General features: G+C 38.7%; 1 protein-coding gene across 3 annotated transcripts in view; it reads left to right on the top strand.

Moving 5' to 3' along the window:
- The window catches only part of LOC145485001 (katanin p80 WD40 repeat-containing subunit B1-like), a 332,677-nt gene that overhangs the window by 66,085 nt on the left and 251,003 nt on the right, over window positions 1-15,589 (top strand). The window contains exons 9-12 of one of the 3 annotated variants that reach the window (XM_081463640.1): window positions 1,051-1,149; window positions 3,720-3,830; window positions 4,385-4,478; window positions 7,923-9,437. In XM_081463640.1, coding sequence (XP_081319766.1) covers window positions 1,051-1,149; window positions 3,720-3,830; window positions 4,385-4,478; window positions 7,923-8,000 — 382 coding nt within the window. In that variant the 3' untranslated portion in view covers window positions 8,001-9,437. Of the gene's footprint in view, window positions 1-1,050; window positions 1,150-3,719; window positions 3,831-4,384; window positions 4,479-7,922; window positions 9,438-15,589 lie in introns of those variants that run through there. The other 2 variants (XR_014049117.1, XM_081463641.1) reach the window with 2 other exon arrangements.

Raw genomic sequence — 15,589 nt, 5'->3', positions numbered from 1 at the left:
TTTGCAAGTGGAAAACTTACCATTGAGTCGCTCCTTGATGTACAGGGAACTCAGAATACTGAGATCTTGTGTGAAGCTAGACACAACCAGGCCTGTTGAATGATATATGAAGGTGGACTCTTTCCATCCAAATTGTAAGATATTATTGATGAGCCACCAGCCTCCCAGCTGCATTCCAAAAGAACGTTGAGATGACGCGGTTAATAATATGTGGTCATAGCCTGATTTATTATCACATTTCGTGAGGAATGTTCCTTGATAAGCATAACGAGTGACATGCAACAATTTGTTTAAGGAAAATCCTCCGTCTGTCATCCAGTTCATAAACCTTGCGTCCTGACACAATCAAGGATTTGAACGCTCTCATGTTAAAGTGAGAACAATGTACGTGGGTCAACCTGACCCACTTGCCCCCAAACATCCATGGCTCCGACCATGTGATATTTCGATGAGATACAGTCATCAATCATCACCCTTAAATATTTAATATGATTCTTGCTGACCAGAGAGTGGCAGGTTCCATCCTCGCTTCTAATTTGGATTTAAATTTTACGGGCATATCCATTTTTTAGTGGACTTAATAATCATGAAATTAGTTCTCACCATGTTGATTGACAATTTGTTTGCATTTACATCACACCATTCTTTCACCTTTTCAAGTTCAAAGTTAACTAGAGCATCAAGGGTTTTAAGGTTATTTGCCGAGGCGAAAACATTAGTATCATCAGCAAAAATTTGGATGCTTTATTTATTGAAGCAATTAGATAAGTTGTTTAATATGTAAATAAGGAACAGAAGTGGTCCCATTGTGCTCCCCTGGGGAATTCCAATTTATGTGCTGTGCACATAAATTGACACTTGCAATGAAGTGATTTGTGCTTCATTGATTGTCTTTTTTTACTGGTACAGTGCTTCTCCCAAATAATGAAATCAGTGCTGAACTTGAAGTTTGTTTTACATTGTATTAATATTATATGCGTGCAATGTTGTTACGATTGATAACAGATTCTTGTTCTTTAATAATTTTTACTAATGTGATTGTGGTTTCAGAGTACGTGAGGTATCACCTGAAGGGCATGCCTTGTCCATGGGAGCCTGTTTGGAAATGTTACCAGCACTTGAAAGACTCTTAACATCTAAATTTGAAGAGTGAGTTAACTCTTGTTATTGCCACAAACATGCAGACGTATGCACATAGTTCTTTCCATACGGCGTATATCATACTGTAGTACCCAAAACCTGACATATTTGGAACAGAGGAATGGGTATTGCAGTATTGCTATCACTTTCTTAAACACATTGCTTTGTGTGGAATAGGTTTTTTTCCTCTTCCCCAGGGGCATTTCAGTTTCCTGTGTACTTTTTTTTAGATTTTGCTTGTTATTTATGGTACTAATAATTGTTTTCCATAATATTCGCAAAAGTTGAAGATGACTAAACTAGTCAAAAATGTTCACTTTTTTTAACTTAAATAATGTCTTAAATTTGTCTCCATGAATAGATTATTTGATAAACCTTCTTACCCAGGTGTTTCTGACTGCCTTGCTTGTTGTATTGGGAGTGATTGTTTTTGCCATTTATGTTACATTTACTAGGAGAAATTGTTGATTTACAATTGCTGGCATGTCGGGTGGTCATATCGCATTTGAAAATAAAAGTCACCAGGTTAATTCTGCTTAGTAAAGATGTTTACCTGATATAGTTAATAAAATATCAAACACAAAAGGCCATATTTGACCACATTTCTAAACACTGAGAAGAGAGTTAAAAATACGATGCATATTGCAGTATTTTTGGCAAACCTCAAAGTGTTCGGAAATGTGGTCAAACACTGTCTCGAGTGTCTGAAATATCTTCTTACTAAGGAAGAAAAGAAGTGAAATCATAAAAATCTATGCCAAGTATGATCCAAACACTATTACATGTATGATTTTAGATAATGAATAATTTTATAGTAAATGAGAAGTCTGCAACCTCTATGTTCATTTTTTGTAAATTTAAAAATTGTAATCTTTTTGTGGAAATGTATAACTGTGGTTGGAAGTGCACTTTATGAGTACTTTGACCAGTAATTTGAAGTGCTTGACAAGTTTAAAGCTAAACATTCCTTTATCATAACAAGTACACCAACCATTTAATAGTAAATTGCTATTATTAGATTTCTGGACAGTGTTATTCAGACCCACAAATGCAATTTTCTGCAACTACTGTACCTTCAGCTAGTGTAATACACAAAGTTCCATTACTTTATCAGCCCACACATGAAGTCATTACGGACTCTTTTTGAAGTCACAGTGCAAACCATCTCAACGGTACATTTGCATTGAAAACCATGTTGAATATATAGCTGTAGAGGATTTAACTCGCTAACTCCATATCATGTGTATAGACTCTTGCTTAGGGGAGGGGCAATGTATAAAGATGGCTTAGCAACTGTTTTGATATTTGCTATGTAACAGTATTTACCGTTACAGCTAAAGCGTCACATTTGGAAATACTCAATATTATTTTGCTTTCACTAAAACCCACCAACTTTTGGAATGGTCGAGGCACTTTCGAGGAATTAAAATTGGTTTGCACTGCTGAAGCATAACACTATACCTACTGAGAACTAATGAAATATTTTGCTGCGATAAAATGTATTGGGAATTTTTTTCATTTTGGAAACCTTCCAGGAGAAATAACAAGTTCTATGTACACAAAACATCTACCAAACAAAATGTAAATATTGAATTTAATTTTCAAAGTGACAGGCATAGGTTTAGTTTTGTCTCTAAAACCTCTGGGGTCCTCAATAAACTTGTTGAAATGAAATGTTAAAGCAACTAGGATTTTTGTTTGGCAGAAAATATTTCAACTCACATTAGGTTTACTCATTCAGTATTTTTCATATTTTTGTTGGTGATCTCACCTCAACAGTTGTGACAACAGCAAGCATTGGAAGCTATGGTTGGTTCTGAATGGAGTCAACCAGGTTTTTTTAGGAAACAGAGGTTTACATGTCAAACATTTGTTCATCGTTTGATTTTCCTCTCTAAAATTTTCCTTGAAATTTATTTTAAAATTAACCCCACTAAGAAATCAACCAAAATGTTGCACTGTGATTTGCCAACTTCTACTTTCAAAAACGTTTGTTAAATGGCTACATCAAGATGCGTTGCACTCTTAGACTTCTTTGACTTAGTGGATAACCCCATTACATTCTGAACCTTCCTTTAAATCTCTGAGTTCACCTGCCCTTAGTGCACATATTATGTAATAGCAGAGTAGTGATACTGAAAAGGACAAGTAATTAAACATTCCACTGCCATCCACCATAACCAACTTGTGAGAAGATTGTAAGAAGCTGGTAAACATCCGCAGTCCCCTCTATTGCTCGTTAATCATTTGACATCACACTCAATTGTGGAACAGCCCTCTTGAATAAATTGCATGGGGACCGAAATTGAGGGAAAGAGCAAACAATATGCTCCGTTAGTGGGCTAGGACAATTTACAAGGTATCTCAACTTTACATGATCTGGGGTTAAAATGCTTTTGACAATTTGTTGACAACTGAGTGCAGCCAACTTTCAATAAAAGAGTCTAGACGCTGGCTTTCCCACTGTTATAAGAGTTCATGCAAGGGAAAGGTGCTTCTATGGGTACAGTTACAGGCTGTTCAGCTTTCTTACAGATTGTTTTTTAAATTGTAATGTGTATTGATCATCTGTTGTGCAGTTACATTATTGCTGGACTGAACATGATCAGGGAGATGATTAAACGTTGGTGGATGCAGTTAAAAGCTGCAACAAATAAAGGTATTGAACCAGAGTGGCAGAGATGTAGCAGGTATGTTGATGTCCAGTCTTACGTTATGAGCATTCAATGGACCTTGTATTGGAATAAAAATACAAGCAATCTCCTCAGACATCTGTCTGTTTGAACTGCAGCTCCAGTTACGGAATACAAGGAATGCATTGTGAATAAGTTGGAATTATATTGAAGTCATTTTCAAGTTCTTTTACAGCTTAGAAGAACAAACAAAGCTTGGGATAGTTTCTATAGTTCTGTTAGATATTGTGTACAATTGGTCTCCACAAATTTATGAAAACAACCTGAAAAATATCGAGAGCAATACCTTTCAATGGCGCCACTCTATTGTTACATTGCTGCAAAAACTTATTTTTTCAGACAGAAAGACAGTTGTTATATTGGGCCACACAGTAGTGTCTGCTTCGTGTATTTGTTTGCAGACTTGTGTCCTTTACTTCTTGCCCCTGAGAAGATGAAATGTCATTTGATACCAGTGGATGTTAGTGTTTATTGTTTTGTTTTGTTTTGTTTCAGTAGGTGGACATCTCGACGATGATATGTTTTGTTGTTGTTGTTTTTTTCTCTTGTAGGAGTGTGAGTGGCTTGTATATGGCAATAGTTTCTCTATCCACCATTATCGTCAAACTATCCAAGAGGAAGGGACGAGTGAGTGAGAAAGCCCTTGTGAGTAACTTACAAACTGACTGACTTTTAGTCCCTTGTTTTATTGCAAACAGTTCTTTTTACCTTTTGATACTAGCTTTTTCGCGACTTTATCTGCAATTAATTCTTGTATGATTATATTCGTGGCCACTGCTGATAAAATGGTGCTTTTTGCTTTTGAGAGAGTGGGTCACTGTCATACTTAAATAGCGGTAAATGTTTAGGACGAACAATAAGAAAAAAATATTTTGTCCTTTCCAATTGATGCGTAACACTTAAGGTTATTCCCTTGTAAAAGAACCCGCCATAGATTTCCGATGAAACTTGGTATGCTGTTGTTACAGCACAAGGAGATACGATATTTATTGAATTACGTGCCCAACCTCAAATAAGCGCCCACCTCGAATAAGCACCCACCCCGAAGGTAGAAAAAGTTAATAAACGCCCACCCCCACCACCCAACCCCCAAAAGGTACTTTTTAAGCACCCAACCTCGAATAAGCGCCCCACCCCCCCACAAAAAAATCTCTAGTTTCATTGTCTGAAAATTTATGACAACATTGGAATTTTTCTCAAAGTTTCAACTGAAATGTCCATGTGGGCGCAAAATTCTTACGGCCGCAAAATCTCCCGCTCAAACTTCGTGGCAATAGCCCTGCTTGGTGTCCGCGCTTTGAATGTTCCTGGCACAACAAGTCCGTTCTCCAGCCTTCTTGACCCTGTTACTTTAACAGAAACCTCATTATCGTCGTAAGCTCTCAGAAATGTATAGATAAGGTAAGACAGTTCCATTGGCACATGTCCTACAAGCTCACTGCCAGTATTAGCTTCCAAGTACTTCCCAATTGCATATTCATCATGTTGTTTGGCTTCCTTGCAATCATCCTCATAGCAGTTAAGTTTCTCTCCCAAAGTTGGAGTCCACACAGATTTATAAATATGATGACCTCGTATAACTGATGTGAATTGCACTTCAAACACAAAGTTCCATTTCAGATAATAAAAACTTGAACAAGCCATGGCGTTGAATTCATGGCATTCATGTGATGTGTAAACTGACAGATCAGATATTTGATTCCAGTGATGTTTAAAAAGATATAAATCACACAAGTCACATTTTCATCTTCCCTTTGTTCTGACAGCATAGAGACTGATGCATCTCAGTCTCATGCCGGCAAAAAAGTAAGTTCATACTCGACTGAATATAAATTAGAAGCTATCAAGTTTGCCGAAGAAAGTAAAAGCATCTCTAGCGCTGCAAAAAAGTTCAACGTAGACTGTAAGAGAATTCGTGAATGGCAAAGCGCCAAGGCAAAACTTCAGGCTGTGAATAACAGGAGGAAACGTCTTGAAGGAGGAGGTAATAAACCATTTGATGTTGGCCTGGAAGACGAGCTTTTAGAGTGGGTACATGAACGCAGGTCCAGTGGTCTTCGAGTTTCAAGGGCAATGATTCACACAAAGCGCGAGCTATTCATGAGCAAAAATGCAAGGCAGGGCAGGTTTCTCCATCTTTTATTGCAAGTAATGGCTGGGTCCAGAAGTTTGTGGCCAGGAATGGGCTGTCTGTGAGGTGCAGAACCACTGAATCGCAGAAAGGTCTGGACAGACTTATCGACAAGCTTATTGCCTATATCTTACAAGTACAACGACAGTGAAACAGTCATTCCTACAATCATAGTGACGTTATTGCCATGGACGAAACAGCTGTCTGGCAAGATATGCTGTCCAGCACTACTGTTGACAACGTGGGAGAAAAATCAATTCGACTGAGGACAACAGGACATGAGAAGTCCAAAGTCTCCGTCTGTTTGACAGCAAAGGCAGATGGAACAAAACTAAAGCCGTTCATTGTCTTTCCGGGAGCCAAGAGAGAAACAAAGCAGCTTAATGAGGAGTTTAAAAATAAGTGCTATGTAGTCTCTTCTGTGAACGGATGGATGAATAAAGACCTGACTCGTTACTGGGTGCAAGGAGTATTGGGCAAGTTCTCATTTACTCGTCGGATGTTGGCTTGGGACTCTTTTAAATGCCACATCACAGACAGCATCAAGCAAGAATTCTCACATGCAAAGACCAAAACTGTCATAGTACCCAGTGGTTGCACTAAGTATATCCAAGCCCCTGACGTGGCATGGAATGAGCCCTTCAAGGCCAAAGTAACTGAGAAGTATGATGCATGGATGGCTGACGGAGCTCATTCATTTACAGCTGCAGGAAACATGCGTGGCCCACCTCGTCGTGAAATCGTCAAGTGGGTTCTTGAGGCCTGGGAAACTGTAGACAGAGAGTTAAATTATCTGTTCTTTCACCGTGCTCACTGTGGCTCCTGACAGATCTGAAGATGATGAGATTCATTGCCTAAAGAAAAGTCAAACTTGTCATGCAGGACAAGATCGCCTGGCATCCATCCAGCAAGCCCTAACAGCTTCTCGCGCGACTGACCCATTTGCTGATGTTACGTTGTTGGATGTCGAGGAGGCAGCACCAGAAAGTTCACTTATTGAGCTGAGCAACGATGACATTGAAGTTGATTGAGAATTACGATAGCTAAAGAGACTTCTCTGAAGACTGAACAATGAGTTGTTAGTCCTGGGCATAAACCGAACAATGAACAGTTACAATTTATATGCTTTAATATTTTGTCGTGTTTTCTTCTTATTTATTGTATTGTTAGAAAATAAACTTTTTACTCACTGATAATGGTGAAAACTTAATAAGCACCCAGCCTCAAATAAGCACCCACCCTGAAAGTCCAAATATTAAATAAGCACCCTGGGCGCTTAATCAAATAAATATGGTATTTAAAATGTAGTAAAAAGAGGGGGTCACCGTTCTTGTTTTCACGCCACAATGCTGACAAATACGGTTATTTAGGTGACTTTTGGTAATCTCCGTGCGCAACAAATAAGCTCGATTATTTTTCAATGCTGCATGTCATCACACAGAGTTTGACTTTCTTTGATTGTTTGTTCATCTACGTCCCAGAAAAATGTCTTCAAATACCCTGCATTTTTTTTCTTTGAAGGGAAACATAATTTGGACATGCGCTGTTTGACCCGTTATGTCTCCCTCTGTAGTATTCATTTCATTTTCCAAAAAAGTAGCCATAGATTTCTGCTAATTTTTGCGCGTGGATGACATCATCCATGAGCTTAGGAGGTAGTAGAATGGCACTCACTCACTCGATTCTGATTAATTTATTCATTAAACTTGAATTAAACGATTTTCTCCTACCTTCCCTACTAAGTATTGTTTTTGTCCAAGAGCGTGCAGTCGTCTTCAGGAATCCTTCAGGAAGGTTTTTGACGAGGGGAGAATAGAAAGGCTTCCTTTTTTACCCGAAAAATGGAGAGCCTGGGTACAAGTTTGTCAAGCGCATCAAAGGTTGAAGTCGGCCATTTTGGTTTCATGTTTTTTCGTAAATATGTTGTTTTTTGACTATCGGCTTTTTCTCACACGTAGATGAAAGCTGGTAGAGGTATTTATGACTGTGGTGATGTATCGGTCACAACAGCACGGTCGGTGAGATCAAAGAATTGATACAAGAAAGCCAGAAAGTGGGATCGTGTTAACTTAGCATATGGTGGAAATTAAGCTTGTGGCTTTTTCTCTTGGCAAGAGAATTTGGTGTTTTCTACTCACTTTCTCTCCTTGTGGAGTCGAAGGTAAGCTTAAGTTCTTGTTAAGTTTTGGTTTCATTCTTTCGTCATTGTTTTATTTTGTATACACGCATTGAATTCTGCCTGTGTTAGTATCGAACAGAAGTTCGAAATTTGTAAGCTTATTTAGAATACTTCAAGTGAGAAATTTGAATTACCTTATCTTTTAGTTTTGCTGTCGTTCACACTTCATTTCTTTTGTATTCCATGCAGTTCGACCAGAGGGAAAATTTCTTCAGAGATGGTATGCAAGTCAACCTACATGTACGATCGAGTAAATATACTCCTAAATATTTTAGTGATCATGGATGGACAAGTCCAAGAGACTGTGTAGATCTACTTTTTGCAAGAGAGAGATGCTGTCCAATTGTGTCAAACATAAGCTAGACGCATGATGGCTGTGATGTAGATTTTTTTTTACTTCAAGAAATGAGAGATTTAAACAAATTGAAAATATGAATTATGGAGAAGAGATTGCTTGTAGAATTACTGTCTTAGTTAAAAAGGCAAATTAACATAATGAACTTGATACCTGTCAACATAAGTATGTTCTGTAATCATTGCAAAAATCTGTTAGAAGAGAGGTATCTGCAATCCTTTTGAATATTACTGCACTGCTAGTGAGATTAGCCGAACAATTACCAAGATATATAGGAATAAATTACCGTGATTTATGTTTCTAAGAAAGAGAATTGTTATTTTACCTGCATACACTACAATATGTAGTACCCTTATTATTGATTGCACCAAGCTAGGGGGGGGGGGGCTTCTCCCTATAGTTGACTAAAGGTGCCCTTTTTTCAGGCTGGAGATATTATAAGACTCAACAGGACAGGGATTTCAAACATGAATTGATTATTTATCCAAGAAATAAGACATAGTGGGGCCACATTAGGTTTGTGAAAGGGGTTTCAAGCTAGGAGCTACATGTATATGAAAGAGAAGCCTTTCCTGTCAAAAACACTATGTAAAATGGATAGGGTTTTTACCTTGGGGCAGAGCATCCTGGTATAAAAGTTTGTTACTTCCCTTCCACCTCCCCATGGACATAGTTATATAGCAAAAAAACTTAGAAATTGTAAATAAAAACATCCCCTTCACTGTGGGTTCAAGATTGAAACAAAACTGTCTGAAATTCTAATAATATTGAAGGAAATACTTTTCTTTCTATAGATTTCCCATTTACCAGCAAGCTAAAATCAAATTGTTTATATTTGACATAGCTTAAAGTAAACAAGATTTTGCCAATATCCTTGTCTCACTTAAGTGAAATTCGGGCAAAATACTCTTGACAGTCTTGGCATTCTCAAGTTGATTGTCTAAAAGAAATGTTAAAATCATGTGTTACAATTTTTGCACAATTGTTATACTCAGTTGTTTCGTAATGTTAACTGAACAAGGATCATAACCAATTTACCTTGACCCAAAATGTACTGCCGACTCCCTAATATTATACATATATTATAACAAACGTCAGTGGCTAGGTGTCAATTTTGGACTGAGTGGTGAATATTGTGAAATCTCATTTAATGATTTCATTTTGAAACACTGTTGTTATTCTTTGACACTACATCATGTCATGTACAATTTAATTTAATAACAATGCTTCAGTTCCAATCAGAATTAACTAAAATAAGCAGTCTGTGTAAACAACCTGTTATTTGATTTTTGTATTTCTTTTCTATTTCGAGCAGTCTGGGTTCGAGCCATGGCTGGGAACACTGTGTTGTGTTCTTGGGCGAGACACTTTACTCTCATAGTGCCTCTATACACTCAGGTGTATAAATAGGTACTGGCAAATTTAATGTTAGGGGGTAACCCTGCGATGGACTAGCATCCCATCCAGGGGGCAGTAGAAATACTTCTAGTGGCTTCATGCTACGGAAACTGGAATAAGCGCTGGCCTGATGGGCCGCTTGGCACATATGCCAACTTTACTTCCACTCCTTAGTTGCCGTTTGCTTCTTTTTCAGAACGAGTGCCTGTGCAAAACGTTTGACATGAAAATGACTTGATTTTCATGAGAATGAGCGTACAGCTGACATACATTTTCATACGCATAGTTTCGCACAAAGACTCGTTTTGCCACAGAGGTAAAAGTAAACTTGGGATTGGCCTATTCTCCATGAGCTGGCTCAGGGAGCCTTTGATTTTCTCAGTTACTGAGGATATTCTCATTGAAATTATGAAATAAAAGGTGGGGGTCACCGTGCTCGTTCAAGAGAAAAGGGGCATTTCTTTAACAAACTGACGTCAGTTTCTTATGCTTCTGTCCTCTTATTGCGTCATAACATTGTTAAAGTGGCTGTGGAACCACGAACCCCAGGCGAGTGGTTCCGCAGTAAACTTTGACAATGTTATGACGAAATTTATCATCATTAAGAGGACAGACGCATAAAAAACTGACGTCAATTTGTTTTTTACAATAACGAGACCCCAAAATGGTCAAATGCCGGCAATAAATAAGGGAAAAAGACGCCGTAAACTTGCCGTAAACAAAGAAAGATGAATTTTAATCAAAATGACGCCAACAATCTCAATAGCTTTTCTTTATGATTGGCTACTTAAAAAAGTCCAGAAAATCTCATTGGTTAAAAAGTTGACAGTTTGACAGCTGAAAGTTGAACTTGAAATCTTGTATGCATTAAAATTTTATCCGTTTGTTCTCTTCTTGATGATAAAAATGAGCCAATCAGCGCGCAAGAGATTAGACAGTTATTGTAAAATTCGCTATCGAGCTTAGTTTGAGGGAAAGCTCTTACGTTTTGTACAAGCACGCGCTCGTGTGCACGTGCTAATGACGCGAAAATCGTGCGCATTATGGATGCGCATGCAATACTAAGGTATCAACTTTAACGAACGTTAAAATTCAATCGAAAATAAGAATAGACAACTGATAAAGGAGATCAATGTAAGAAAGGTCATTTTGTAAAAAATTACAAGCATTTTGGGCATAACTGTAGCCCTTCTTCAGTGTGAAAACATTAAGTATTGGTAAGGGTGACTATAATAACTACTTATTAACTGAGAGTGAGGTCTTAACGGAAAATTTCAAACCGAGACCTTGCCGGAGCGATAGCGAAGTCAATGCGGAGCCGAGGTTCAGTGGAGATTTTCCCGTTAAGACCGAACATGCGAGGCTAATAATTAGTTTATTGTATATCTTTTTGCTTGGTTTTGCAGGCCCGTAATCAACTCGCAGGCTTTACGAGAAAATAACACCCTTGTATTAGCCAATCAGAGCGTGCGTTATATAATAATCGCAATAATGGTGCAAGAACTTTTGCATGCTGACACCCCCGCTGCTGCACTTGCCTGTACACCACGCCCATAGTCCAAGGCATGTATTTGGCCTAAGGGCTTCAACCAATATTCCTTCCGATAATGCTTTACCTGCTAATCAAAGAATGCGTGCACTGCATCTTGTACCATTGATGATCCTAGCTGTGCAGCGGGGAGACTGGTTGTACCCTATGACTTGATAAACATCTTCGTAGTGTCCAAATGAAGATTCGTGGTTTCCCGGTCACAGAGCACTTGAACTCTCCCGGATACATTCTATCAGACATCAGTCAGTGAGGTTTGAAGGAGTGTGTTGATGCCAACCTCAGAAGGAAACAATTTGAAATGGAAATCATTTTCAGCTTTGTACTATGTAACCAGAGGGTCTAAACAATGTTTTCCATTTAATATAACGGTGTGCTCGCCTGGCTCCCACGTGCAGTGTGCTTCTTTCAAATGATCAGTCGTGCGTTCGATTACTTAACGGTTTGACACTGAAGAACGCTATGCCCGAAACGTTTTGACTTTTCAGAATGACCATTTTTACAGGTGCCTCTTCTATCGTTTTTCTATATTTGTATTTTGTTTTGGATTTTGATATTAGATCAAGGTATCCATCTAACACTGTTTCTTCAGTAGTAATAGATGTCCAATAGTAGCATGTTTCTTCAGGCAAACTATAATCTTGGTAACTAAACGATTCGAACATTTCTGATTTTCAAACACTTTTCTTCCATGATAAAATCAAGGAAAGAACAAATACTTGCAAAGCATAATGGTAGACAAAGAAGTTATCCCCAAAAATTTCACCAGGCCTTAAAATCTAAAAGATGCTTAAATAATCCTAACCAGACAAGTCATATCGGTATAAACCTTAATGACAACCAGGCGAAGAACTGTTTTTATAAGTTTGTCAAAAATAACATGAGCATAAAGCCAATTTAAGAGGTACTCTAGGTACTCTGGAACTGTCAGCCAAGTGGAGCCCGTGCACTCTCAGCTTCAGTCTAAGCATATTTGGCTGATTAAGAGATCACCTGTGGCGCATTAGCAACAGTGGCCTAGATTGAAGCCTGGTACTCTCACTTTCTTGTGTTACAGTAAAGCATTTTTTGACAGCATCATCGTTTCGATTATCACAGTGTTACGACAGGAAAGTTCGCTTGTTAACGATGTGCTTGCTTTGTTATACAATCACGGTAACGGCCTACCATTCTGTCGAACAGATTGCACCGAGTTGGAATCAAAGGACATAATGACTCTTCAAACACCTTCCAGAACGACATCGTTTCCTTTTCTCTAAAACTGGATGTTGTCTTACCCAGAGTTGAACATGGGTAGTACTTGTTCCTTTCTTCCTTTAGGACTGTTTTGGATGGCTTTTTCGCTGTACACAGGCTAAAGCCAATGCCAAAGCCAGTGCCGTTCTCCTTGCTTCTGATGTTCCATTTGGTTGGCAACACTAATATATAGATTTAGCCAAGCCTAGAAGCAGAGCTCCTTGGCCGGGTTGTTCAAAGCCCGATTAGGCAAACCCAGGGTAAGCGAGAATTTCGATTTGAGTTTTGTAACTTTGCGTTGAGGTTTTCTGTTTATATTTTATGGCTTTATGTTTTGATTTTGAATAATCTCAAACTACACCAGGAGCCCATGACCCAAAAGCAGTGAAAAACATTTGCGTAGAAGAAAAATTTATACTATTAATCCTGGGTTTGCGTTAACCGGCTTCCGAACAACCCCACCCTGATTATAGCAGTGCTGTATGGCAGTGCATACAAAGGTCTCCAGGCTTGACATCATTAGTTTATGAGGAAGGGTTAACTTCCATTAATCATCCGTTTTATCATTGTTCTCTGTATTTTTATCTCTTAGAACTTTCTTTTTAGCTCTTTTACTTTTGTAAAGCGCTTAGAGCAGATCTGGATAGGCGCTATATATATTTAGAAAACAGCCCTAAGAAAATACGCGCGCTGATGACGTAATGATGCCGCGAGCAAAGAGAATTTACATTTTGATCATCAAAGTTAACAAGTTGTTTTCCTTTTTTTCTAAAAGAAATAGAAAACCTATTCTCTGTGTTTCTATCGAGTTATAGAAACACTCGTGAAAGTTTGAGAGAACTCGAAAAAGCTGTGGAAACACTCGCCTACAGCTCGTGTTCCCACAGCATTTTTCGTTCTCCCAAACATCCACTCGTGTTTCTATAACTCGATGGAAACACGGTACATGTTTTCTATTTCTTAAATAAATATCTGTTCTTATTACAAGTTAACCTAACATGAGCCTGTGCTCCAAGAACTTGGTCAGCGGTCAACTTTTTTTCTTTAACCCTTTGAATACCAAACTTTCGCCAAAAAATACCGTTTTTAACAGTTTAGTCAGGTTTTTTAGCTGCCAGACGCTAAATAAGCCTAAGTTTTCCTAAAAAAGCATTTTTTAAATGAAAGGAGAGATTTTTCGAGGATTAGGTACAAAATTGAGCAAAACTTCAATTACGGGCACGCGCATAAGCCAAAATTTGGACTTTTTTTTTTTTTGGCATTAACCGTTCTCTTTCGATTTGCGACGTCGGAATGTCGTCGATATCTAAATCTGACCATTGTGCGGAAAGGGCTAGCCTAGCACTACTATCTGCTCATCAAGAATATCTGATGACATTTAAATTGATGACGTCACAAGTGGTACAAAGAGCACGACCATTAATTACGCGTATATGCGTAGTTGGTATTCAAAGGGTTAAGAAGCCACAAGACCTTGATGATCCCTTAATCTTAGCCCGCCATACAGTCACGTGATACTAGTCAGCGGATACCTTAATTTGACAGGTATCGATTGACTATAACATGGATGTCCAATATCAAAGATATACCCTGTAAACTAAGACTGCATGACTTGATGTTAGCTGGAGTATGGCCGCCATGTTGCGTGACGTCGTCATCGTTGGGCGCACGCGCCCGCGATCCATGCCGCTAGCCATGTTGACCATGAAAAGAGAGTTGCATGGGTTTGTCTTCCTATACATGTATGTGATCCTGTTCCTACGGTTATGGTGCTCCGCTTGGCGGCCCTTGGGTCGCCGGAGCTCCGTTATGATGAAGCCACAGTGCACCAGGGGTCTGGTCCGGTCAGAATGTCAAATCTTTTCCGCGCGGGGACTTCAGACAATGGAATTTCTTGACATGATCCCATTTGACCTTTTGTTGATTCCAGTCTGTAATTGAGTCTTGACGCATTTCGTCCAACGTACACGCTTCAACAGTTGACAGAGATCTTGAGAGTCAAGTGAAAAGTATTTCTCAGTCTATGGTGTTACAATGGTTTATTAAAACTGATTGGTTTATTTACCCCTGATGGTATTGGCTGTGACCTGAAGAGGACTTCAAGAATGCTGAATTTAAACAGTAATTTAGCGAAAACTGCAATATCATCCGTAAACTTTTGGATCATTTTGGTTTTCTGTGGAAAATAATCGCTAGATTTAATCATTAAATCGCAAAGTACAGAGTGAAGGACTTTTTCCTCGTCTCGCTGTCATTGCAACAAGCTAAAATGGCCTATGTCGCGTTGCTCAAGCTTGAAACAATAAATTATGCAGATTGCAGAGAACGTTCAATTGGAGTCAAATGTTCTAATTAACAAATAATAGTCTATTCTGCTCGAGCGTAATTGTAATCACGCTCTAGGGTGAAAAAATGTCAGAGAGTGATTGCGTTCGACAGAACGCAGTCCTAATGCGGACTGGAGTGAGATTTTATGGGACAAGGGATGGATGGGTGGATCTTGGGACGCAAAATTGGGTCCCCGCAGAATGCAGCAGGGGCGAAAATAAATGACGTCATCCCAAAGCACATGCTTACGAGTCAGTTTTGATTTATCAATTCTGTGCCGTGCAAATCAGCGCAAACGTGGCCTGTTTCATTGGGATGCGAGATGACGTGTTTTTGTGACATGACTTGGATAATTATTTATTTTATATGTTCACGAACACGACTTTGAATCACCTTGGCTTTAGGATGTTAACCGTGGGAACAGCTATATTTCACTGGCTGTAGTTTGATTGCATTTGTTGTTGATTAGTTCCAGTCGCGACAGGCAGCTCAGTCTTTATCTTTATCTACTAGTTTCAATATGAAAACAAACTTGGTGGTCAAATGATAAAACAATTATTGAACTCAGTTATCGCCAAAT

Source organism: Orbicella franksi, chromosome 4 (assembly GCF_964199315.1).
Source record: "Orbicella franksi chromosome 4, jaOrbFran1.1, whole genome shotgun sequence".
NCBI lineage: Eukaryota > Metazoa > Cnidaria > Anthozoa > Scleractinia > Merulinidae > Orbicella > Orbicella franksi.
Note: the sequence above shows the minus strand (reverse complement) of the source record. Positions and strands in the feature narration are given on the sequence as shown.